General features: G+C 46.7%; 3 protein-coding genes across 3 annotated transcripts; 1 reads left to right on the plus strand and 2 right to left on the minus strand.

The window, feature by feature from the left end:
* Nucleotides 1-1,278: 1,278 nt before the first annotated feature.
* Nucleotides 1,279-5,031, minus strand: LOC101770623 (E3 ubiquitin-protein ligase At1g63170). Its single transcript, XM_004976471.3, has 5 exons — nt 4,425-5,031; nt 2,732-2,851; nt 2,505-2,637; nt 2,232-2,396; nt 1,279-1,740 (listed from the first exon to the last, which is right to left on the minus strand). Exons 1-5 carry the CDS (start codon nt 4,967-4,969, stop codon nt 1,564-1,566), a joined length of 1,140 nt encoding a protein of 379 aa, XP_004976528.1. The 5' UTR covers nt 4,970-5,031; the 3' UTR covers nt 1,279-1,563.
* Nucleotides 5,032-6,092: 1,061 nt separating this feature from the next.
* On the plus strand, nt 6,093-9,626 carry LOC101771026 (replication factor C subunit 4). The gene is made up of 7 exons (XM_004976472.3): nt 6,093-6,324; nt 6,409-6,515; nt 6,611-6,712; nt 7,042-7,237; nt 8,682-8,810; nt 8,883-9,077; nt 9,220-9,626. The coding sequence occupies exons 1-7, from the start codon at nt 6,154-6,156 to the stop codon at nt 9,328-9,330; spliced, it is 1,011 nt and encodes a 336-aa protein (XP_004976529.1). The 5' UTR covers nt 6,093-6,153; the 3' UTR covers nt 9,331-9,626.
* Nucleotides 9,627-10,275: 649 nt separating this feature from the next.
* LOC101772100 (homeobox-leucine zipper protein ROC4) lies at nt 10,276-15,966 on the minus strand. Its single transcript, XM_004978128.3, has 9 exons — nt 15,578-15,966; nt 15,208-15,455; nt 15,001-15,118; nt 14,199-14,897; nt 14,014-14,115; nt 13,707-13,916; nt 12,014-12,191; nt 11,547-11,917; nt 10,276-11,113 (listed from the first exon to the last, which is right to left on the minus strand). The coding sequence occupies exons 1-9, from the start codon at nt 15,677-15,679 to the stop codon at nt 10,760-10,762; spliced, it is 2,382 nt and encodes a 793-aa protein (XP_004978185.1). The 5' UTR covers nt 15,680-15,966; the 3' UTR covers nt 10,276-10,759.
* Nucleotides 15,967-24,546: the final 8,580 nt, after the last annotated feature.

Raw genomic sequence — 24,546 nt, forward strand, 5'->3', positions numbered from 1 at the left:
TTTTGTTGTGTGGTTGGAGGGATGAGGACAAGTAAAATAAACTGTGTTTGTATTCCGTTAGCCGCGGATCCACTGTCAGCCTCAGGTGATCCCTTCAACCATGGCCAGCCTCCTCCCGAGCTCTTGCTCGCCCTCGTCTGTCTGCGCCGTCGGCCACCACCTCTTGGCCGAGTCGTACCGTGCCCGCCACAGCCGACCTCTACGCGCCAAGCCGCCCCACAGCCGCCGCCTAGCGCCGTTGCCCCTACACTCGCCTCGCACGCCCGCCGCCGTGCCCCTAGCCCGCGCAGCAATGCCACCGCCCACGTCCTTGGCCGGCCGCCGCCGCCGCTTGTCGTGCTCCCATGCTCCCCCGGTCGCGATGGCTAGATCTCCCTGTGCCACCCGCCTTGGCAACCCCGGTCGGCCGCCTCATGCTGCCCGGCCGTCCGCCTCGCCCTGCCCCACTCGCCGGCGCCGGTGAGGGGTGGCAGAGACCCGCGGCAGAGGGGGACAGCAAGACGAGCGGTGGGAGGAGCACTTGAGGGGGATGGAGAGAAACAGCGTCCGTGGAGACGGATCGGTCCGACCGATTTGGAAGGACCGTTCCATCCCTTTTTAAGGAATATTTCACTTTGATACCATACTCGTCTCACCTAACCTCCAACCAAATATATGTAAAAATGGGACAATCCTATCCGGTTCCGTCCCTCCATCCAAACACACCCAAATATGGGATGATCCTATCCACTTCCATCCCTCCATCAAACACACCCACGTGCTCTAGCGACTGCGGAGAGGGCGATTTGAATCGTCTCTGGCAAGCGGGTTGGTCGCCGACCACCGTGGTCCTTGCACGTCAGATTCCAATACGGCTACATTCCGGCTCGAGTTTCAAAAACCTTACGGCCTTTGTTCAAAAACCGACCAATCAAACTGCTGCCTGTCCTCGGAAAGATGGGAAAGTAAAATCTTCACTGTAGTGAAAATGCAGTTTGTTACCCTTCTGTGAGATACTGAGATCCACCGACGACGCCTCGCTCGGTGAAATGCTTCAGTTCGGCAGCAGGCAACCGGTTATTATAGGTGGGACCATGAGCAGTGGCCTTCAGCTAATTTCATTTGCACAATGGTTAACGTCAAAAGTGGGTACCATCAATCATGAAAAGAAAAGAAAAAACTACATTTCCAACTGATTCCTCCGTCTCCCCCGTCGGCCATGTTTCTTTCATCAGCTATGTTCTTCCTGTAAACAATGGCCAAGGTGGGACTTTATCAGCACAAACCATGCAAGAAATATTACCAGCATTACCTGACACAAGCAAGCAGGAAAAAGCCTCAATCACTCATAATACAAGTTCCGGTCCAACTAATCATATATTCCCGACTGTAAATACAGATGCACACCCAACTATTTATTAACTTATGCGACATATGGACAGCACTTTGGGTAACTTTAATACATAATTGACTCTATCAGCACATTTTGGATACAAAAATTTACACCGGTCACAACCTGGAGTCACATTAGCAACGGCTCAGGCACGAACTCGAAACGGATCGGCATTGTCAAGAGGCGGGCATTCATACTTCTTCACTTCCACTGCTGCTGCTGCTTTTCCGAATGTTGTACTTGCACAGGGGGCATGTTGCATTGATGTGCAGCCACTTATCAATGCAGGTGCAGTGGAAATGGTGCCCACAAGGGAGTTCGCGCAGCTCTGCACCGTCGTCATATGCTGAAAGGCAGATACAACACTCCTGCACAGATCAAGTGAGAAAAGGTTTCATAAAACAACAATTATGTGCCTAATACATAACACACAAAATGATCTGTGCTTCTTTCGGCTCTAACATTGGTTGGCAGCACTATAGCAATACATAGTTCATTCAAAACAAAATCAATTTAATGGGATTGCATAAATAGATATGGTGGAACATCAGTCCTATATGTTAAGATGGCATTTTAGAAAACATGTATCAGCACAACAAATAAATGGTAGATACTTGGAATCTTTGTGATGCATGAATGTTCAATGAAGACATGTAAATTAATTAAAGGCAAGCACATAGTCATTCTGCACCATCTTACTCAATAGACAACACATCAGTCATTATGAAAGAAAAATATAACTTGAGCTTGTAAAAGCTATAGTTCAAACTTCAAAAGATGTTCAATTAGCAACTCAAGCATTATTAAGGGCTAAGGTTATGTAATGATATCCAAAAAAAATCCAAGCATTAGAACTTACTGCATCTTCAGCTGCAAGCACTTTCTCAATAGGTTGATTAGTGCCGCACTCTGTCATTATTCCACCAAAAGGCCCCATGGGGTCAACATCTTGCTTTTCAGGCTCATCAGTCCGCCGAAATTTGTATCTTGGGATTTGACGAATATCATCTTCAGATGCCCCTTCCTATATTCAGTGAGATGATGTAAATGGTCATCTAAGCAAGAATTCCATGTCAACATTAACTGATTAACATGTTATATCTTATATTTCATGACAATTGAAAAGCCATACCTGATCAGACACTGCATAGAGAATTGCGATGATGCAAGGGAGGCAACAACAAACAGCAATACCAATGATACAAGCCAGAGCAACGCAGAATACAACAAAGAACACATCAAATGCCAGAAAGACTATGCAAAGCCTGCAAAGTAAGTCATACAGAAACATGTTTTACTTACAAAAATGAGATGAAAATGCTGTCAAAACGTTGTTGTTAAATTAAGAAACGTAGATACCAGTAAAGTTGAGGTGCATCCCGGATAACCTCTTCACCTCCAGCAGATATCCAGTAAAATCCAATTATCCACCATATGAAGGAGAACATCGTATTAGCAGACTCCAAGTGCTTTGCAATACTGCCAGATTAAACCAATAATAATATCATCAGGTTAAAGAAATACTGGAATTATTACATGTCTGCAACTACAACCGCTTTGATTTCTGTTCTAAGAGGTCAAGAAAGCATGCTTCTCGTGATGGTGTGTGTTAATACAAGCAAAATTCATAGCATGTCAACAAAAGACCTTAAGTCATGAGAAGATGGCTTATATTAATATACGCAAGCATGAGAAGCATGCCTTCTTGAATATATTCACAAATCATAACTAGAGAAACTTTTATTATTTTGATGGCCTGGGTTAAAGGAGTGATCCCAAAGTATGTTGACTTTACATGCCATAAAACAAAATAAAAAAGGATCAATCAACTCCACATGACTGAAAAAATGTGATTCATACATCAAGCATATGGGGCCACTGTCACTGTTTACTTGGTCTCTCAGAACAGAAATCATATATGAAACAATGTATCTCTTAACTGAATATCAAATTCTATGGTTTATTTCAGAATAGAAATCCAAAAACGCAGCTCCTTAGTCCATTCAGTACGATTTCTTGACCATATTAAACTTAAAAGCCATTACCAAATAGATTAGGCTTCAAAAGTCTATGGAACACTGCAACACAGCATTGATATGTAACAAGGAAACATTGTTGAGTGCTTGCTTTTTTAGACTTAATTTAGCCATTCAGGAGAGAAATATAAATATCCATTTTTTAAACTGTAAATGGATTTTGGGCCTCTTTAGGACCCAGTAACCTTGCCTTGACTCTTTAGCTACTCATTACCATTTCAAAATCTCTACTTGATATAGTATTGATGTTATCGAGATATAGTGCACCAGTATAGAGGCCTTCTAATCATAGCATCAGACCAATGAGAAACACCTGGTTCAAACTGTGATAAAACCCAAACTAAAAGAGAGAACCAGGGTGAAAATTCTAGACACATAAGACTGATCTTTAATGTAGAGGATGTTTCGTTGCCGGCCACCACACGCAACTCTGAACACGTGGCACGCCAGACCAAATTTAAGCCTATGTTTGGTTGGTCGCCACGTCGCAACAAGTTAAGCGGCCATAAGTGTTCTGCTGCAGTTTTTCCGCCACACCTATGGTGTAGGATTTCTGCGCCACAGTTTTTTGACGCCGCCGCAGGTTGTGCGTTGCGCATAGTGGTTGACAACCAAGCTCGCTCGCAATTCTCCAGTATACTAACTTCAACAAAACTAATCTGTAACTAATGGTGTGTTTGGTTTGAGGAATCACCTCATCCTAGATGAGATTGTCCATCATGAGTTGATCCTATAAAATTTAGTGGGATGACCCCATTCTTCATGGTTATACTATTTATTAGTTCGTGAGGGGTGAGGTGGTGAGGGATCAACTCATTCCATTCCACAAACCAAACAAAAAATAAGATAAGCACACTGAACATTTCCACTAAACTACACTACCACACACAAGTGCTGGTCCACTTAATAGATAGGTTGGACTTGGAACGACAATAACACGCTACATCGAGATTACTGTACACGTACTGTGCATAAGCAGCAATATAAGTCTCTTCCTGGCAGATCCATCGAATTACCTGGCGTAATCGGTGCGGCGACCACGGTGATCAAGCTCCCTGTCATCCTCATCGCTGGACGAGGACGATCCATCGCTACCCCTTTCCTCATCGGCGGGCGCTGGCCCCCCACCGCGCTGGCCGTGGCGCATCCGGTACTCGATGGCGACGCAGACCATGTGGACGACGCACTGCAGGGCGTAGCCGGCGACCCAGGTCCGGAGCGGCATGGGCGAGTCCTCGTCGCGGCTGAGCACGAGGACGACCGCGGCGACGGTGATGAAGGCGAGGTTCCAGAGCAGGTCGAGCGCCACGACGGGGCGGGAGTAGGCCCAGTCCGCCTGCCGCTCCTCGAGGTGCTCCGCCGCGGCCTCCCGCACCAGCACCGACGGCTCACGCATCGCCCGCCGCCCGCCGCGGCGCAGCAGCCGCGCCGCGCCGCGGAGGGAAGGCCGCCGGAGCGCGCCGCCTCGGCGCCGGCTCCCGCCGCCGGTGGCGCCGCCCAGCAGCGGCGCCGAGTCGAGGGGCGCGTCGGCGCGGGGGCTCGGAGAGCGGGGCGTCGCCATCGAGGGGAACCCGTGGGAGATCAGGATTCAGGAGGAAGGAAGTGGCCTCGTCTTCCAGGGGAATGGAATGGGGACGGATTTGGGGACTCTGGAGTCTTTTCTCTATTTTCTTTTTTTTTCCCTTTTTCCTTTTTCTATTCGTTTTTTCCAATGTGATCGTGGGCCCGTGGCCGATGTGGGTTGGACCAGCTGCAAACTGGTGAGGTCAGCCGCTGGTAACTGAGTGAGACGGCGAGAGGAGACCCAAGTGAGATCATTTTGTGGTCTTATTCGTTGATTTTGCTATATCGGGATACCAGTGTAGTACAAAATATTTACAAATGCAGATTGTGAGAATATGTTGTGTACATATTGTATAAATAACTTAATAAGGTCTTTTACCTCTATTTCAGAAAGATTGTTGTTCTAGCATTCAATTTATCATGATCGTCACCATTCTCACATTTTTTGGTGACCTTACCTTCTTGACCTTCATCATCATGCAATTTGTTATTTTAATTGCTCAGGGAATGTAAACAATCTAGGAGGCCAAATATCAATTTGTTTTTAAAAAAATTGTGATGAAGTAAGTGCATGTAACCACGTCAACCCCCCTCCCCCCATTTTTTTTTTCCAGGACAAAGATTTTTCTCAACCATGCGTGGAGTATATTGTTCTTATAAAAGATTAGAAGTGAAACAATGCCATATATCCCTTATGAAATGAGTTTAGATATCTATACTTTGTGGGTAGAGCCGTAGAGGAGTATTTAAGCCATTCCAATTTTTAAGAAACAAAGGGTTGGAAAGTTGACAAAATATTGTCATCTTGGGGCAAAAGGAAATTGTTCTATGTATAGCATTTTTTTGCTTTATAAGATTGTTTTCATATATTGTGAAATGAATTTGTATTTGAGAAAATACGAAAAGAAAAAAAAACAGTTTTCCGAAATAGTTTCGTCCACGCAACCAGGGTTGACTTTGTTCTTGAATTTGACCGTGTATTTTCGCTGGGTGCCTGGGTGTACAGTGTACACCGCGCGTCCGTATCTGCTTCATCTCAGCCGTCCACCTGTCACCGGATGACCCAGGAAGGGAAACAAAACCCTCGCGCCGCAGGCACTCGCCAATTCCCCGATTTTCCCTCCACAATCGCGCGGTTTCCCCCTCCCGCCGCACAAGCGCAGCCCACCCGACCCGCGCGCCATGGCCGCCTCCTCTTCCGCCGCCGCTCCCGCCCCCGCCGACACCTACGACATCCCATGGGTGGAGAAGTACCGCCCCACCCGCGTGGCGGACGTCGTCGGCAACTCCGACGCCGTCGCCCGCCTAGAGGTCATCGCCCGCGACGGCAACATGCCAAACCTCATCCTCTCGGTAAGCAACATTTCCTCGAACACCTTGCCCGCGCGCAGCAGTGAACGGCGTAGCTTACCCCTTTTCCCCTTTCCTTTCGCGCAGGGGCCTCCGGGGACTGGGAAGACGACGAGCATCCTGGCTTTGGCCCACGAGCTGCTCGGGCCCAGCTACCGCGAGGCCGTGCTCGAGCTCAACGCCTCAGACGACAGGTTGCTGCCACCGTGACGTGATTTGGTTTTTGCAATTCGGGGCCGCCTTGGGTGGTGTGGATCGGATGCTTGATGGCCGATTCATGCTTTTGCAGGGGGCTGGATGTGGTTCGGAACAAGATCAAGATGTTTGCACAGAAGAAGGTCACTCTGCAGCCTGGGCGGCACAAGATCGTGATCTTGGATGAGGCTGACAGGTAATGCCATCCACTGAGTGGTTCTAGTCATTCCGCATGCTATGGCCTTATGGGGGTAGTCACTGAAAAAAGAGAATGTTTAGTTGGAAGCTTTTGTCTTATTTCACCATCAGTTGCTGTTTGGCTATTCTTGTGCTAGAATTTTTTTTCTTAGTTGCTACAGTTAGGAAATGGGCAAACCCTGTGGCGACTCATTTGCACTTCATTATTACGTAGAGTTCAAATAGAAGTTTGAAAGTTTTGAAGCTATATTTGCTCAAATATGTGAATGCGCATCTCTTTCTTTGAGTATTTTAGTATGCATTTAACCTCACTCTTGCTGTGTGCAGCATGACATCAGGAGCACAGCAAGCTCTGCGGCGAACAATGGAGATCTATTCCAACACCACTAGATTTGCACTTGCATGCAACACCTCATCTAAGATAATTGAACCCATTCAAAGCCGCTGTGCTATTGTCAGGTTCTCGAGGCTCTCTGACCAGGAGATCCTTGGCCGCCTAATGATTGTTGTGGCAGCTGAGAAGGTAATGTTTGGGTGCTACTTCGGTCCAAAATAGGTTTCATACTGAGAACTCATGGGATCAACCTTTTAAACATTGGCCACCACCACTAATACACAAAGTATTTTGGTTTGTCACAAAGATGATATTAGTAAATGTATCATCGAAAGTACTAACCATTAGAAAATGTATTGATCGAACATGTGGAATGTAGATGGTCCTAGTGTTCTAAATGAAAGTAAAAGAGAACATATACGGTAAGTCTTGAGCTGTAAGGGCCTACCAATGAATGTTATGGCCTTAGTTGCATTAGCTAGACCATCATACTTATAGTTTTGACTTTTGAGAGATACTTTACTGTCCCTGGTCGTGGTATTTATGTGAACTTTAATATAGCTTTATCACTTGTTGCAGCTTAAGAGAGCCACTTGATTTTGTCCTACATATGTTTATGCTTCATTTGTGCAACTGTGAAGATATGCCCATGCCCTATCCTATATTAATAAGAATTGTAGTTGATATTGTTAAAAATGCTTTAAGAAGTCATTTCACAGTTCAGTGTCAAGTTACAGAACTGATAGTAAATAGCAGCAGTTTTCGAATTTTATTTCCAACATCACATGAAGCTATCCATGTGTGTGCTAAAAGGGTACTGCATCAGTGTATCGTTTTCTTCTTGTTCTTGGAAAATTCTGAATTGATGGTTCCAGTACCAACAAACTTTAGTGCCTATGTGTAACTCAACAGTCTTTGTTGATCTTGTAAAGCATTGCTTCTGATATGATATTTGATCTGAAAATTTTGCTGAATCCTAATATCATTTCAAATAAATTATGTAGGACATATGTTGTTTGATACTTGAGTGTGTGCCTGTGCCAGATAGAAATGCATGCTTTCTTTGCAATAATTAGAAGGGGGGAAAGATCTGATCCATGATATGTATATTGTGACATCAGATGTATCGAAGCTTCAAAATAAGCACAACTACCCTCCTTTATTAGATTTCACACTATAAAGATCATAGATGTCAACCTCCTTCAGTTAAAGTGTCTGTAACATAGCATACAGAGTGTGGTTTGTGATCATATGAGACTGCAAACCAACAAATGGTCCTGTAACTGGATGGTCAAAACTCAAAAACAAAACAAGACTGGATATGCTCAGCTATTCCATCAGAGTAAAATCAACACATTGGCCTGCTAGATTGAATGACTGATAGACAAATATATAGGTTTACTTAATGTATGCAAGTTAAATAGTTTGTAATTTCTTGTTCAAACTCAGTTGATCATGGAGACACTGGAGTTGTTTAGTTGATGCTCTCTTTGCCTGAATTCATAACTTAGACAGTGAAGCTGGGGTTTGTCCCTACTGTTCACGTGTTTCTTTCTGTGAATTATCCTGAACCATCAGTCCAGGTCCAGGCTCCGGACTTAATTTCATTTACTTCTATTTATTGTACAATCAGGTTCCTTATGTGCCAGATGGGCTTGAAGCTATCATATTTACTGCTGATGGTGACATGAGACAAGCTCTGAACAACCTGCAAGCTACATTTAGTGGGTTCCGCTTTGTTAATCAAGAAAATGTGTTCAAGGTTGGTATTCAACTTATCCTGTTCTGCATGTTCAATATAACTTCGGTTGATATAACACTGTACTGATCCCAGGTATGCGACCAACCACATCCCTTGCATGTCAAGAACATGGTGAAAAATGTGCTTGATGGAAAGTTTGATGAGGCCTGCTCTGCACTGAAGCAACTTTATGATTTGGGATACTCTCCTACTGACATTATTACTACTCTCTTCCGTGTTGTCAAGAACTATGACATGGCTGAATATCTGAAGCTGGAAATGCTGAAGGTGAATTCACAACCTTGTAACTTTTTTCTTAAAGGAAACCGGTAGAATGGATCTATCTCCTGCTGTGTTACAGGATTGGGTCTTACAAAGATGCAGTTGATTTCTCCTCTGTTGAAAAAACATATTCTTTTTATTTGAACAGGAAACTGGATTTGCACACATGAGAATCTGCGATGGTGTTGGGTCATTCCTTCAGCTTTCTGGCCTTCTGGCCAAGTTTGCTCTGGTGAGGGAAACTGCAAAAGCACCCTGAACTCGTCATGTTCCAGATGATAATAGCTTATGTCGAGCTGTGCTGACACAGGAACTTAGTTATTTCAGTTAACACTACTGGCATGGATGTCTTAGTGACTACAGCCGTCATGTATCTCAGTCTGTAAGATAGTACCTTATGAAGTAAACAACTATCGTGTCTATCCAGTGTGACACATCGAGCTGAGGTGTGGTAACCATCCTTATTTGTACAGATTGTTTGATGTTGTTCCAAACGCCAGCTGCGTTTGAAACTGCATTGCCCTGTCTTGGAACCCCTTTCGGGTGTTTTTACGATCTCATGGGCTCTGCTGTGATGCTAGTACTCAAGTAGGCAGGCCATGAAAGGCAGCATTATGGAGGGAACTACAATTGCTAGCGGATCGTATAGTTTGTCAAACCTGTTTTTTCCCACAACTGGTTTTTCGAAACCAAATGTGCAGAATTACATGTTATATACTAGTAAACCGCATAACATTCCTGTCCTTCAAGACCTACACAATGTAGGATGATTTTGTTTGTGGTCCAGATGAAGGTCCTATGACAGTCTATATGCAAGTTCAGTCGCTAGGAGTCGGTGCGCTTGACAGGACCATCATACTCAAGGCAGTAGCTCGTGGGCTCAATGCCAACGAGTATGGTGAATGGGCCAAGCTCTGCAAGTCTGCATCTCCAATCTCTATTCGTGTTTGGTTCTACAAGATCTACTTAGAGCTATAACCATATCATATCACGTTGGCTTCTTTTCGAAGTCAGGGTGGCATAGATTTCTCTCATGCCCATCGCCTTGAGAGCTATACTGCTGTGTGCTGTCCCATAAGGCCATAACGATCTCTTTGGCGTAAAGTCGTCGAGACTTGCAAACCTGAGACACTACGGTTCCAAAATGTATCGAACCTGAGACACGGTCCCAAAATGTATCGATTTCCATCATCAAAACAGGAAATTTGTTTCAAACACGTCCATAAACCACTGTTTCTTTAACTACTATTTCCATATAAATAGTGATCCGAGTCTCAACCATACAATGCTGCATTTGTCAGACATTGACTGAGCTCGCGACTATCAGACTATAACTAGCAGAAACATAAAGCGGGGGCTCTGACATCTACCGTAACAAAAACCAACTTGATACCAAAAACCATGAGCCAGCCAACAAAAAACATAGATGACTCCAGACTCCCTAGAACCAACTCTGATACTGTCCTACTGAAGTTTCCAAAACGCAAAATGCTTCCACTGCCACCACTGAGAACAGCGGCAGGGAGAGGCCGAGTCAATACCCGAACCACCACCATTGCTCTGTGCTGCGGATCGCCCCGTCGATCCGTACCACCTAGCAAAGGTCAATGATGTTTCGCGCGGTTCGTTCTTGACTCAGGCTGGTCACCAGATGCTCCCTCCAGGCCAAAAGTCTCCTGCTCCCAAGTTCAGACCTCGCAGTGAAGCGCTGCCTTGATCTTCTCGATGGTACAGGAGATGAGGCTGTAAACAGTGTCTACTGACTCCATGGTGAGCTTTGCGGTCGGCTGGCTGTTGACAAGGATCTGGAATGCAACGGTGAGCAGCGCTCCGCTTGTCTTGTGCCCAACTCCACCAGTGCAAGACCTGCCAGGCAGAATGGCGAAACCTGATGGCAAGAGTGCCACATTAGTCGAGTCCCCTCCACCCATCACAAGCTGCATTGCCGGGAAGTCCACTGGGGCATAGACAACCATCGCACCAGATTTGTCGGTGCACGTCTCTTGAAGAATCAAGATGCTGTTCAGGTGCGTGTTTGTATGCTGTAAACATAATGCAAGCCATTATGGTTAAAAAAAATTATAACATTGATAGAAACAGGAAGATCAGATAAAATTCTACTGTACTTTGAGGTTATCCACAACTCACATACAAACTGATAAAATCAATGAAGATTATCTTGCATAAGTGCAGGTGAATTGCACTATTTATTTGGAAACAAGTATATATATGTTAATCCTCCTAGTGATGTTACTTAGAGATGGCTAGTTAAGATCATTGCTTCAGAGCCTAAGTTTAAGTTTCATCATCTTCAGCATTTAGCACTACTACATATGGCCATATCTACACACTCGTTCTTTTTCTTCTTCTTTTTTCAAGGACATGTCTACACATTCTGTTATTGAAGAACTAACGAACAAGCATGACAAACATTGAAAGTGCGATCAGGAAGTATGTGCCACAGGATATACTCACATCAGCTCTCAGTAGAGTTACAGAGTTGCCATCCAGTTGCCCCTTGGCAATGCGTACAATCTGCTGCATAGGGCCGCCGTTACTGAGGATGTCCCATTCAGCACGCAGCCCCTCGTTGCGAAGGAAGTTGAAGAGCCGCTCAGGTGTCACAGGCATCCAGACTGCTGTGGCGGCACTGAGCACCACACCTGGTGGCACACCAGGTTCATCCACACTATTTCGTACCATGACACGAACATCTTTCCGCATGCTGCCTGTTAAGCCATCCAGTTTGCTCCATTCTGCAGATGATCCACTCACCCCTGCACCGAAGTTCTCCATCATCCTATGTGCCAACTTCAACAAGCTCCGTTTCCCTTCCAGCGGAACCGCTGCGGAAAGAATGAAAGGTTTACCATTTCATTTCTAGGATGCAGCACAAGCAAGGAATCCTATACAGATCTTATGTGTTGTGAAATTTTCTAGACCTGATGAGTCATGCTCTGGCACTGCAACTGATGACATCAGGATAGCCAAGCACTCGCACTGGCGTTGCAGTGTTGCAAGCCACCGCCCTGCACCAAAGGCGAGGCCAGAGCACAGAAGAGGCTGGTAGAGCTGGTGCACGGATGCCTCATGGTATTCTGTATGCTCAACCCATGTGACCTACAGTATAAATGCAACTTCTGTTAGCACAATAAACCATGTTTTGACAGAGCCCAATAAACCATGTTTTGACTTTTGACTTACAGTAGGCTACAAGTATGATGTTGGCCAGGGTTTACAATATGAAAGGGACCCCATGGATGTGTTTGACCATAATGGCTACCTTGAAATGCTAAACTATTTTCGGGCCCCATGGCCCCAACTTCTACTGATGCTTACATTGTAATAAATCACAGGAGTATACATTGACACGGTGTTCTAAAGGAAACACATTACTCACATTTCAACAAGAGAAGAATTATGAAAAGAAGAAAAGCTGAATCCAAAACAACACAAATGAAATAAGAACATAAGGAAACATGATATCTTGCATAGGGTGACAGGCATCTCAAATTTGATAAGGAACAGCCGATCTTTCTGCATGTGGTCTGGTCACAAGCTCTGACATCATTCTGATCAGGATATTTTAATTATCAACTCCTAACAATATGCTGAAATAATGGCCAAATGCAATGCAAAAGTACCTCTATATGCTTTATAAAAGCAGGGAATATCCTTTATCGAAAAAAAAGTAATGCAAAAGTATATTCTTCATGAAACCCTGAAAACATGCAACTACCACCCGTTATAAGCTTATCAGTTCATGTTGATATGATGTGATTTGAGATCACGAGAATTTGATGGAACAAAAATGCTTCTATGAAATGGCATTTTTATCAGTAATGAATTTGATGGAATTCTCCTCGTTCCAAGTTAAAACAATTGAAAAACAACCACTCATCTACGGAAAGATGTGTATTTCAGATTCCAGATTAGACAAAGCTCAGATGTGAAACCTGAGGAAATGACTTTTCTTCATTGGGTTAAACAATAAAATAACTGGTCAAAATTTCTACGAGGAGAAGCATGGATTAAACTGCAGACAATAAGTTACCCAAGGGCCCCAATCCCAGGAGTAGAAGTATCTGATCCCCTTGGATGGAGCTCCTGACTAAACAAAAGCAAGGTAGCATGCTTGGGTAGAAGTGCTAGATCTAGAAAATCAGTTAATTAATCTGAAATCAATTCTTTAAACCCTTCCCCGCTGACCAATCCATTAATATTGGGTGGTGCGCTCCTAACAACGATTAATTTATTGGGGACATGAGCCTACCCATGACTTGCGAACACTATATCGCATGACTATCAGCGCGCAATAAACTAACAAATAACACTTGGAACACTACCAAACAACACTAAGTATTCTGTTCAATAGTGTCGTGGTGGACATGGAGAATTGGATTCAATGATGATCCTTATGATTATCATGAGCAGAGTAGAAAATTTCAGCAACTACTGGTTATTTGGAGAAGTGCCAAAGTCATATTGATATACTGGGCCATGACATTGGAAATTAGGAACTTCCAGAATCGATGATAAGCATGACGACATTGCAAGGATTTGATAGATAACTAAACGTAAAGCTGCCTGAAGTCTTCAAAGAACAAGAAGAGGTAAAGAATTGCTATGATGTACCTTGCAGCCATTGGGGATCTCTTGCACCACACAACCTGAAGGCAGCCTGCGGCAATTCATGTTTGTAACTAGGCACTGATCCCTCTCCAGTCCATCAATGGAAACATCCACTACAGCCCACACACCCTCAGCAAGCTGATTGCAGAACCTAAGAAATGTCACCTCCCTTCTAGGGACAAGAGGTGAAAGCACTTGTAGCTCTGCCTGCATCTGTAGAAAAATGGCACAGAAAACGTGCAGATGTTATGCTTAACCACAGGAACAGGATGTTATGAACAATCCAAACTAGAGACCATTCAACACTCACAAGCAGCAATGCACCATCTCTGCTTCCCACAGCCCCAGCTGAGATTTCCTCAATAGTCGATGCCTTGGCAACAATGCAAGAGAACATGTCGGACCACCGTACCTGTGGCAACAATTCAAGGAACCATGTGAGTTCAAATATACACGCAATAACAAAACGAAGGAGCATTGTGGCATGAACAGAACCTCATCCATGAAGAACTCCACAAGAGCAGCGCTGTCAATGGCGACAATGCCAGACTCCCTCGAGGCCTCAGACACAAACCCAATAGGCTTCAGCCCAACGCATGGCGAGAATGTCTTCGAGTACTCTTTCCAGTTCAGCGTCTCCATGGTTGGTGAGCCAGGTGAGGAAACACTTGGAACCCACAGGGGCTCATTCATCTGCGCCATCTTGACAAGCTCATCCATGGCCCTCATCGCTAGCTGAACGAACATGGACTTGTCAATACTAGTCATCGCTGATGGTGCGGTCGCCATGGGCGTGATCACCGTGCCCATTTGGCTGGACACGCTGCCAGCAAGCTCGGAGATCGTCGAGACAGGCATTGTGCTTGGTGGCACAGACCCAACACAAGTGACTGCAAGGTCCAGTGACGAGCCTGGCATGGGATGAAGCTGCTGCACGGGCGCCAGCGCCATGGTAGAAATGGGCTTGCCGATGAACTTGGCCGTGAGGGCGCAGACTCGGGTGAGCTCGTCCCTGAGCCTCGCGTTCTCGAGGCGCAGGTGGTGCTCCTCCAGTGACATGTCCCCGAGCAAAGCTGGGCCGCCACAGCCACCGCACACCGTGTCCCTCATGGCCCCCCGGATGGACAGGTTCTCGGCGCGCAGCTTGTCATTCTCCTGCTTCAGCAGCGCGTTCTCGTGCCTCTCCATTTGGTTCTTCCAAGTCCAGCGCCATGCAAAGCGAAAGCCGTGTCAACACAAAACGGCGCGAAGCAACGCGCGTGCCCACAAGAGAGCTGGGGTTTGGCCGGCCACTTACCTTCATCTGCGTGCGGCGGTTCTGGAACCAGAACTTGACCTGCCGTGGCTCCAGGCCCAGGCGCTTGCTCAGCTCGGCGCGCTGCTTCTCGTCCGGGTGGGGGCACTCCTTGAACACCCTGCGGCACAACCATCCACGCATTAGCACAGGCGCACGCAACGCAAGCGGAAAAGAATGCGACGAATCGGGGCGGTCGGGGGCGCTCACGCTTCGAGTTGGTGGATCTGCTGCGGCGTGTGGCGGTGGTACCGCTTCTTGCGCTTGCGCGGGTTCGCGGCCTCGCCGTCCTCGTCGTCGTCCTCGCCGCCGCCGCAAACCAAGACGACGTCGATGTGGTCGCCGATTGGCGACCGGCTGCCGTCGTCCGCCTCCGGCGCGTCCTTCGCGTTCCCGCCGCCGTGGGCCACCGAACCCGCCCGCTCGCCGCTCCCGCCGCGGCGGCGCCCGGCGTCGGCCTGCAACCACGAAACACGCGCGCATTCCCGAATCACTCGACGGAATCCCACACCGCGCGAGCATAAAAAGAACGCGAAGCGGACGCCGCGCAGGCCGGCGCGCATGTAGGAGTAGTACGTACCACGGCGAGGGGGAGGGCCGGCGACGACGCGAAGACGCCGTACGGGGGGTACGGCGCGCCGGCCGCGTCCCCGGCACCGCCGAGGAGATCGCCGAAGCTCATGCCCTCCGGCTCCACCTCGTCGTCGCCCTTTCCTTCCTTCCCCTCTGGCGTCGGGGCACGGGAGGAGAAGCGGGAGCCAGGCGAGAAGCAGGAAGGTCAGGAGGAGCAGCAGCAGGAGCAGTGCTTCCCTCGGTCCCTGGCAGCCTTCCCCTTTTCTACTCCCGAAAAGATCTACCTTGCCGTGCCTGGATCCGCCCCTCTAGTCTCCCCGCACACACATCGCGCACAGGTCGCAGCACTGGGCCGGCAAAAGACTTCCAGTTCCTTCTCTCTCCTCTCCTCCTGTCTCCCTCACTCTCACTCACTAAACCTCGCCTGGTATGGGAACACTAATGACGGATCAAAGTTCAAAACCCCGAGCAACACCGCGTGGAAAAAGGGTTCAAGCGACGACGATGTGACTGACGGGTCTGCAGCTTAAGCTCAAGCACAAGCTTAAGCTGCCAGGTGTGCAAAGGGAGTCAAACTGTCGAAGCAAGCAAACAGCCAAGCACGCGAACTGTCCAGTCCTGGGGAAGGAATGTGTAGGGTAGCGGGGTGGGTGTGGTGTGGACGCGCACGGGCGGGGGACGCGCCGGTCAAAGGGGCGGGGGGTTTTGTTGGCTTGCGCTTGCATGGCACTCGCGTTTGGCACGGGTCCTGCCGGGGGCGGCTGGGGGCTGGCCCGGCACGGGTTACGCGCGGCGGACGCGATCGGCCCGCCGATCCGGCGGTCCCGGCCGGCCTGGCGGGCTGCGGCTTCGTGGTCCGTGCTCTGGGCGCGGCGGCCTGTTGCGTATCCGCCGCGTCTCCGACCCCCCAGGCTTTCTGCCGTGCTTTCTCGCTCGCCGCGCGGCTCGGCTCCTTGTTTGTTTCTGCGCGGAGGGGACACGGCGGGGTCAAAACGGAAAGGGGGCGGCAGTGTGGTTGGTTTGGGTTGGGCATGGCCGCATGGGTGGCTCCGTGGCTGGCTAGCTGCTGTGCCTGTGCGGCGGCCTGACGGTGCGAGCGAGGCGAGGGCGGGCGTGGGGTCACGTGCCTGCGGGGAAGGAAGAGCGGCGTGGGCCGTGTGGATGAGATCCGACGGATGGGACTCGGTTCGGTGTGTAGGCACCGGGAGAGCGGGGACGTGACCTGCACATCATAAATGCGGTGCTGGGCGGGGGTAGTAGTAGCCGAGGCGTGCGGCGTGCGGTGGCGCCGTAGCGGTGGGGAGGGGCGATGAGCTGACTAGCTGAGTGACGGGGCTGGGCTGGTGACATCCCGTGGTGACGCGTGCGGAATGGGGAGCGCCCAACTGCGAGGACAGGCCGGCATGGCCGTGCTGGTCCTGCTTGCCTGGGTGGTGGGTGCTACTGTTGCCTAGAGTTTTTGTTCATGCACAAGCGAGGCAGGAAGCAGCAGCTGTCTGTCTCCTGCGGTCCTGCCCGCCCTCTTCACTCTTCAGCCTGCCTCACGATCACGGCCTCACGTGCAGTTGGCGCCATAAAAATGATAAAATCGCCCCTCTGCACACCATTTCGGCATTTCCCATTCTGCGTATATTTTACTTTTCGCCGTGTCGTCGACGTCGAGAACAGCGGTAACAGTAAGCTAAGGGATGTTTGAACCAGTACTAAACTTTAGCAGTGTCGCATCGGAGGTTAATTAGAAGAACTAAATATAAATTAATTATAAAACTAATTGTAGAATTCTTGAGCTAATTCGCGAGACGAATCTAATTAATACATCATTAACAAATGGTTACTGTAGCACCGTATTATCAAATCATGGAATAATTAGGTTTAATAAATTCGTCTCGCGAATTAGCGAATTAGACTCTATCTGTGTAATTATTTTTGTAATTAACATATGCTTAATACTTCTAATTAGTATCCAAACATTCGATGTAACAGGTACTGATCAGCAGCGGGTGGGAGCCAAACAGTCTCTAAGGGGGTGTTTGGTTCAGTTTGCTTATTTTTAGCACCTGTCACATCGAATGTTTAGATACTAATTAGGAGTATTAAACATAGACTATTTACAAAAACACATTACACAGATGGAAGTTAAACGGCGAGATGAATCTATTAAGCCTAATTAGTCCATGATTTGACAATGTGCTGCTACAGTAATATGTGCTAATGATGGATTAATTAGGCTTAATAGATTCGTCTCGCCGTTTAACTTCCATCTATGTAATAGGTTTTATAAATAATCTACATTTAATACTTCTAATTAGTATCTAAACATACAATCTGAAATATGCTAAAAATAAGCAAAGGAACTAAATGCCCCCTAAGTTACGACGGCCCAGGACCAACGGGCAACGGATCAGTGGATCACCACCACCCGTCGCTAGGCAGGCTCAACAGATTTTCTGCCCCGCTATCATCACACATTCCTGTCGCAGAGGGCTGCATGCTGCTGATGGATCGCCCTCCAGTGTCCTACTCATAGGCGCATGTTCTCATCGGTCATCCAGTCACATCACACGGTGACACGGCCAAATGAGGAGTCCAGTCCACCAAGTGCTCATTGCAGTGCATCCTTGTCTACGGCTCCGACGGTTTTTTTGGGAGCTGAGGGGACGTTCAACAGTTACGGTTGCCGTCTACTAGCGACCGTATCATCATCAGAGACAGTCAGAGACGGCAATACGGACAAGTTATATAACAGATTGTTTGTTAGGCTATCTGTATACTAATTAATTCTTGTATAGACTTATAAATCAAGGTGATCAAATACAAACATGATCTTTATACGCTGTTTTGTGGTTTTTTTAAGAGAATGCAAGGTAAATCCAAATAAGCACAGGCAATAGAATTTGTATCAATAGATACACACGTTGCTCAACAAACAAATACTTTGATGCTTCAGAAATAACCGGTTCAGTCCAGCTATCTCAGAGATTAAACTGTGGCCTAACAGAGCAACAAATAACCGGTTAGGACTGAGATGCACAATGACAGGCCTGAAAAATAGCAGCACATTTCACAAAGATAACAGATTCAGAAAAATAGCACATTCAGTAAGCTATTTTCAGAACCGTAACAGAACATTCAGTAAGCTTGAAAGTACTCCATACAGGTAGCTATGTAGTCCATACAGGTAGCTGAATATAGGATCAAATTCACACTGCACACAGGCTTACTCTAACTGAAGAAAGGATAATAGTTTCTATATAGGATAATATATGCTAGATAGGAAGAAAAATTGTGATCAGATGAGTCTCAAACATCCAACAGCCTTCTTGATCAGAACATCTTCAACGTGACTCAACACCTGTAAGATACATCATAAACTGTCAAGCAACTGAGAAAGTAAGCTGTTAGATGCTATAGAAAATAATTTCAGATACATTAAAGCAAACCTTAATTAAATTCAGCAAATAATTTCTTCTTCAAATACTTCACTATTGCTACATGATCAGCCTTTTCTTCATCTGACATTAGTCGTCCTACATCTTGCGAGAGAAGAGGGTTATAGGTCTCAAACATCCTAGCTTCAGCTTCGTACCTTTTTGCTTCCTTTTGGTCTTTTGCTGCCTCCTTTTGCTCTTTTGCTGTAAGATGAGCAAGCTTTGCTGCTTCAAGCTTGTCAAATGATAACTTTTGCTGTATTTCCAATACCTTAACCCAGTTTGCATAATCTTCAGATTGGTTCTTCCCGGTGTATGGAGTTCCTCAATATCACTGTCACAAAGTTTGGACTTGGTTTTATTTTCCTTGGCGGCCTTTTTAGCTTATTTTTGCCCAATTAGCCTAGGGCATTCTACATTCTCCTCAACATCTGAATCTTTACCTGCCACTTTCTTGTCTGAACCCTTTCTTTTACGTGCTGCCTTTAGCCCATCGTTGTATGCTACCCACTTTATCTCATTTTTGATAGCATACCACACGTCCATTAAAACAAAAGGCCCAGGTTCATTGTCTTCCATTATAGAATTGATGTGCCTTATCAATCCACATTTGATCATTGTATCCACTGGTGAAAACTCTTTGAGCCTTTATCCAAGCATTGTGGAAAAGGTCAGTCTATCTATTAATCATGTGCCACCTATCCTTGGCTTGCTTAAGATTTCTTTTTCTATTGCTGGGAGTAATCTGGTTGTACATATCAATAACAACAAGCTAATACTGTTCATTCTTCCTATCAGCTCCTTGGGATGAGTCCGTCGAATTAAGCAACCAAGAGCTCATTTACAATCGTATAGAAAGTATTACATTACTGTAATTGAATTACAATGCAATTGAAAAACAAAGCAACTGAATTAAGCAACTCACCAGCCTAACATCTTCTTGTGTTCACAGAATTCGCTTCTCAGTCCTAACAAGTTCATCCCTACTATCGACATTAATACACTTATCATTAACCAGAGATTAACGGGGGGTTGTTGTTTCTTCTTGTGATGATGAAGTGTCCAAAGGCCGTGGCGGCTTGAATGGGACAAAATGAGAAGGTCCCATTTGAGACATCTAAGGATGATTCTTGATAAAGTTTGTGAAGCCACCAGGTGGTGTTACATCATGATCCCTGCAGAAAATAGTACAATTGGATAAAGGAATAAATTACTGATATCACATTTAGATGTATCAAAATGTGAAAGCCCAAATATCTACTTAATAATAACTTCTAAGTGCAGCCACCATAATTTATAAATATTTTGTGTTATAATAAATTATTTTGTATTATGTATCAGCCATGGCAAGTAATAAAGGTCTGTCATAGTCAAAAGATATGACAATAGCTCCAATCATGCCATATCTGAAACAGTATGCAGCTGCATGGACTGAAAATCAGAAAAAAAAAAACATGTCGTATGACAGAAGACAGTTTCCATAGTTTTCCATGTCGACAAGGAGGTTTGCAAGTAACTAGACATCCACAACGTTGTCATAGTTGTTCTAAATCCTAATTCTTGCTTAGTAGATAGCTTAGCCGCTGAAACCTGATGTCGCCTTATCTTGCTTCTTTGAAATCAATGGGCACACGAGCAGCAACATTTGACTTTGGACATCAGCTCTTTCAAAACAGAGGGGCAGCTTCTAGCTAATTGGTGGAAATCATCACCCGGAAAATACTACTAGATGACCAAAGGGGAAAAGTGGGAGAAACAAGAGAATTGAGATTGATTTGTTACCATGTTGATGGATCCAAAGCTTGAGGACGCATCCATGGATGAGTAATCGGACTGCCACCAATTCCTTGGTTCCAGAAGCTCCATTTGGCAAGACGATGGAGGTTGGGGCGCCGGTGAGGTTGGGATCACTTAAGGACGATGGGGATTGAAAGAAGACAGTACCTTCTGCTACTGTCGCCAGTGAGGTTGGGGCGACGGTGAGGTTGGGGGCGCCTTCTTGCTCCACCACGACAGCCACCGCCGCCCCCCTTCTCCTTTCGCAGCGCCGCCACCGCCCCCTTCTGTAGTGGCGCCGACGCCACCCCCTTTTGCTACTTTGCCGACGCCATCCCCTTCCACTCCCGCAACACGGCGGCCTTCCGCTTCCGCCGTGCCTCTGCCTCTAGCAAATCACGGGTCGCCACCGCATCTACACCTCGACTCATCTTCAATTGAACTCGGTTGGGAACGAATTGGGGAGCCGGAGGGGAAGCGGTTTTATGGGGGAAATTGGCGCGAAGGGAAGGGGAAGCACCATGTTCCCGCGCGGAGGGGAAGCGCCGTAGGGGATCGAGCCTCACCTTCGTCTTTGACTGTGCGGCGTACAATAGTGCTGGAGCGGGCGATATGGCTTGGGAGCATGAGCCCCCGTCGTCCCTTCGTGAGGCGATGGTGCGCCCGTCTCTCGACTGAGACAAGGGCATTCCGGCTTCGAGACGGCAAAAAGACGCCAGTTGTACGTGCCCTGACTGGGAAAATAAAAATAAGTTTAAGAGGGATAGTAAATGAGCAATCAATCCCCTGATAGGGCATGTTCGCTCCGACCACTACAAGAATTTGCATCTTTTTCTGCTGCCCCTTCGGATAGAGCTTGGCTCCTACCAAAACGTTTCCGACTTTAACTACTCCAATGAAGTGTCTTCTCTAGTGGAACTGAAGCCGTTTTGAAAAGCGTGTGGTAAAACGGCTTCTTAATGGCAATATGAGTAATTTTATGTTCATGTAATGCTTGGAGAGGGAGGAGAAGTTGGGAAAGCCACTTTTTTTTCTCCTTCTCTTTAGTGTAAGTCATTTTGTAGCTTCTTCCTGGTTTTTTACCAAAGGGTCCTATATTTGAGCGAGTCCTAGATTTGCACCGTTACTATTTTTTCTAAGTGACCAACAGGATTTGTAGTATGGTTTTTCATCTTTTCCTACTGTTTCAAAAATTGCCAACTATGATCCCTAACAAACTCATTTCCCATAGTTTTTCAGCAAGCGGATTAAATACATTACGATTGTTAGCCACTGTAGAAATAAAAAAGATTGGGGAAATAGTAAGTTCTTGACAGTTACCTCATGGAGGGTCCAACTGACCACTAATGGACCGGCCCAACTCGATGAAGAAGGTAGAAGATAGAGTCTAGCTAGAGCTCCCCACGTGTTGTAATCCGACTAGATCTCATCTATAGTAACCGACTAGGGAACTTGCCATGTAACCCCACCCCTCGGAGTATATAAGGGGAGGTGGGGTTACTCCTAGGACGTACCGATCCATCCCTCAACACAACAACCAACCACCGAGTGCAGGGCGCAATACAATCCTCCAAACAGGACGTAGGGTATTACGCTACACTAGCGATCCGAACCTATATAAATCTCCGTATCTTGTGTCTTATATTACTATCACGTTCATGGTCTTACGATCCAACCTACCTACAAATCAACCATTTGGTACCCCTAGATGGACTGTCGGGCTAGAAATCTGACAGTTCTGTCTCCAACCGGTAAATCCAAACGAGCTAACCAACCGAGCCCCTGCTTCCCAACTGTTGGATTATAGCGATTTGTCAAAAGTTGTTTTAATTTGCAGTAAAGTTTTCCTCCACACTTCAACGAATCCTGGCACAAGATCCAGCATAGTTATTATCTATTCCTTTGAGATTGCTAATGTATGTTTTCACATTAATCTCTTTTCCAATGAATATACGTCGCTCTGCACCTCCTTATTTTTTCCCTTTCTAGCGAAACATTGGGGGTGATATCTTTATCCAATCTGGCTTTTCGGACTGGTTAGAAGAACTGGGTAGACAAGCCACTTTTTACGGGGTTAGGTTCGTAACTTTCCTACTTCCCTCTAGACCTCGATTCAGAATTCTTGAACGTCCATGCCAATTGCATACGGAGTAGGATGTACGGAGTATTTCTATCTTCCAAAATGGGCATGGGATTTTAATTTGTTTCCCTATAAAAACAGAATCCTACGTAAATCCTCCTTGACATGGACATAGAAATCAATTGGACTGAGGTTATAAAAAAACATGGACGTAGCTATTTCAATAGTGTTACTGACAGAAATGCAATTCTATGCTTGAATTCATGTCATTTTCCTCAAGAAAAAGAGCACCAAAATGGCAACAGCCACGAACTAGAAGTACATGAGCGCTGGTGCTTCTGGTAGCCGATGAATTTCTTGTTTGACTTGCGCTATAGTTGGGACCTACATCAAGCTGGACCCATGTCATTGTCCGGTCATGTACATGAGTCCACGTACGAAGAGCCAGCACAGCAAGCCCATCTCGTCAGTTTCCGGACGCTCGCAAGCTGCGACGCCGAGGTGCTTGCTTGGCTTGCTGCTTTCGACAGGAGCGCGCGCGATCTAGATGAGCTCTTCGGATGTGCGTTGCGTTGATTTTCTCAGGTCCAAAAAAGTCCCTCTCTGCGACCGTCCAACGACCCAATAGTCGATCCAGATCCAATGTGTACACGGGACTGTGGTGTGTGCTCAGCGAGTCCAAGGATGCGACGTGGCCAGTTCAACGCGATAGGGACAAGTGCTTCTTGATCAAGAAAGGGTTCAAGGTCTCGTTTGATAGGGCTGTGGCTGCGGCTGAAATGATTCTGGTTGTGGTTTCTCTGGTGGAGCACTTTTTTTTTACTCCAGCTTGTCTGGTGAGAAAAATATTTAGCAAAATGACTTCTCTATAATGTTTCAAATAGATAAAAAATATAAAATATCTAGAATGCCCTTCGTTACCTTTTCTTCTAATTTTTCCTTTTTTTTCTCCCTTCTTTTTTTCTCTTTCCTTCGTCTCTTATTTTTCTTTCTAGCGCTGCCATCCTCTCGATCCTTACCCGCTCACAGCGTTATCTCCTAGCGTTCTTCTCCACCGCCGCCAGCCCTAGCGCCTCCCGCGGTCCCGCCCCTAGCGCCACCAGCCTGTCGGCCCAACGCCGCCATCCGCTCCCAGCGCCACTAGCGCGCCGCCCCCCAGTGCTGTCTCTCTCTGTCCTGTGCCCTAGCGCCGCCTCCCTCCGCCACCAGCCATGGAGCTCCACCACGCCATTGCTCTGCCCCGCGCCTACTCTATGCTCTCCTCTGCCATGGGCCACGGCGGGAAAAAGGGTCACATGCCCATGCGGTCGATGATGAAGCCACGGGGAGCCAATTTATTTTTTTTACTTCTCCCCCATCGAAACGCTTCGGAGAGCGGATTTCACTAAAGCTATTTTGGTTGTGTCTTTTGGTATGGCTTCACCAGAAGCTAGTGGTGGATCCTCTTCAAGAACACTGGCGACCTTTGCATTGACGAACCGTGGGAAAGCGCAGGTCTAAAAATTCTACAGGCAGCGGAGCGGAAGAAAACACAAAGAAACGCATGGACAGCGAAACGCTTTGATTGGACTGAGATGCTGCCACCCCAAAAAGCCCGGATAAAGGTTTCCGGTGTCGTTTGTGCGCACAAAGTCTGCACGGCCCGGTTGGCTGAGATCGTGAACGATCACAAGCACTTTCAGAAAAAAAAAA

The sequence above is a fragment of the Setaria italica genome, chromosome VII, assembly GCF_000263155.2.
Source record: "Setaria italica strain Yugu1 chromosome VII, Setaria_italica_v2.0, whole genome shotgun sequence".
Classification (NCBI taxonomy): domain Eukaryota; kingdom Viridiplantae; phylum Streptophyta; class Magnoliopsida; order Poales; family Poaceae; genus Setaria; species Setaria italica.

What these genes read in the sequence shown, in the direction of transcription:
- LOC101770623 (XM_004976471.3), bottom strand. Translation starts at nt 4,969, where the DNA reads ATGGCGACGCCCCGCTCTCCGAGCCCCCGCGCCGACGCGCCCCTCGAC. An exon ending in CGCCGCACCGATTACGCCAG is followed by an intron (nt 2,852 to 4,424) that starts GTAATTCGATGG and finishes TTAATCTGGCAG; the next exon opens with TATTGCAAAGCACTTGGAGT. An exon ending in GATGCACCTCAACTTTACTG is followed by an intron (nt 2,638 to 2,731) that starts GTATCTACGTTT and finishes CTTACTTTGCAG; the next exon opens with GCTTTGCATAGTCTTTCTGG.
- LOC101771026 (XM_004976472.3), top strand. Translation starts at nt 6,154, where the DNA reads ATGGCCGCCTCCTCTTCCGCCGCCGCTCCCGCCCCCGCCGACACCTAC. An exon ending in CTCAACGCCTCAGACGACAG is followed by an intron (nt 6,516 to 6,610) that starts GTTGCTGCCACC and finishes ATGCTTTTGCAG; the next exon opens with GGGGCTGGATGTGGTTCGGA. An exon ending in ATCTTGGATGAGGCTGACAG is followed by an intron (nt 6,713 to 7,041) that starts GTAATGCCATCC and finishes TGCTGTGTGCAG; the next exon opens with CATGACATCAGGAGCACAGC.
- LOC101772100 (XM_004978128.3), bottom strand. Translation starts at nt 15,679, where the DNA reads ATGAGCTTCGGCGATCTCCTCGGCGGTGCCGGGGACGCGGCCGGCGCG. An exon ending in GAGATGGTGCATTGCTGCTT is followed by an intron (nt 13,917 to 14,013) that starts GTGAGTGTTGAA and finishes ATTTTTCTACAG; the next exon opens with ATGCAGGCAGAGCTACAAGT. An exon ending in AGATCCCCAATGGCTGCAAG is followed by an intron (nt 12,192 to 13,706) that starts GTACATCATAGC and finishes TTTATACTGTAG; the next exon opens with GTCACATGGGTTGAGCATAC.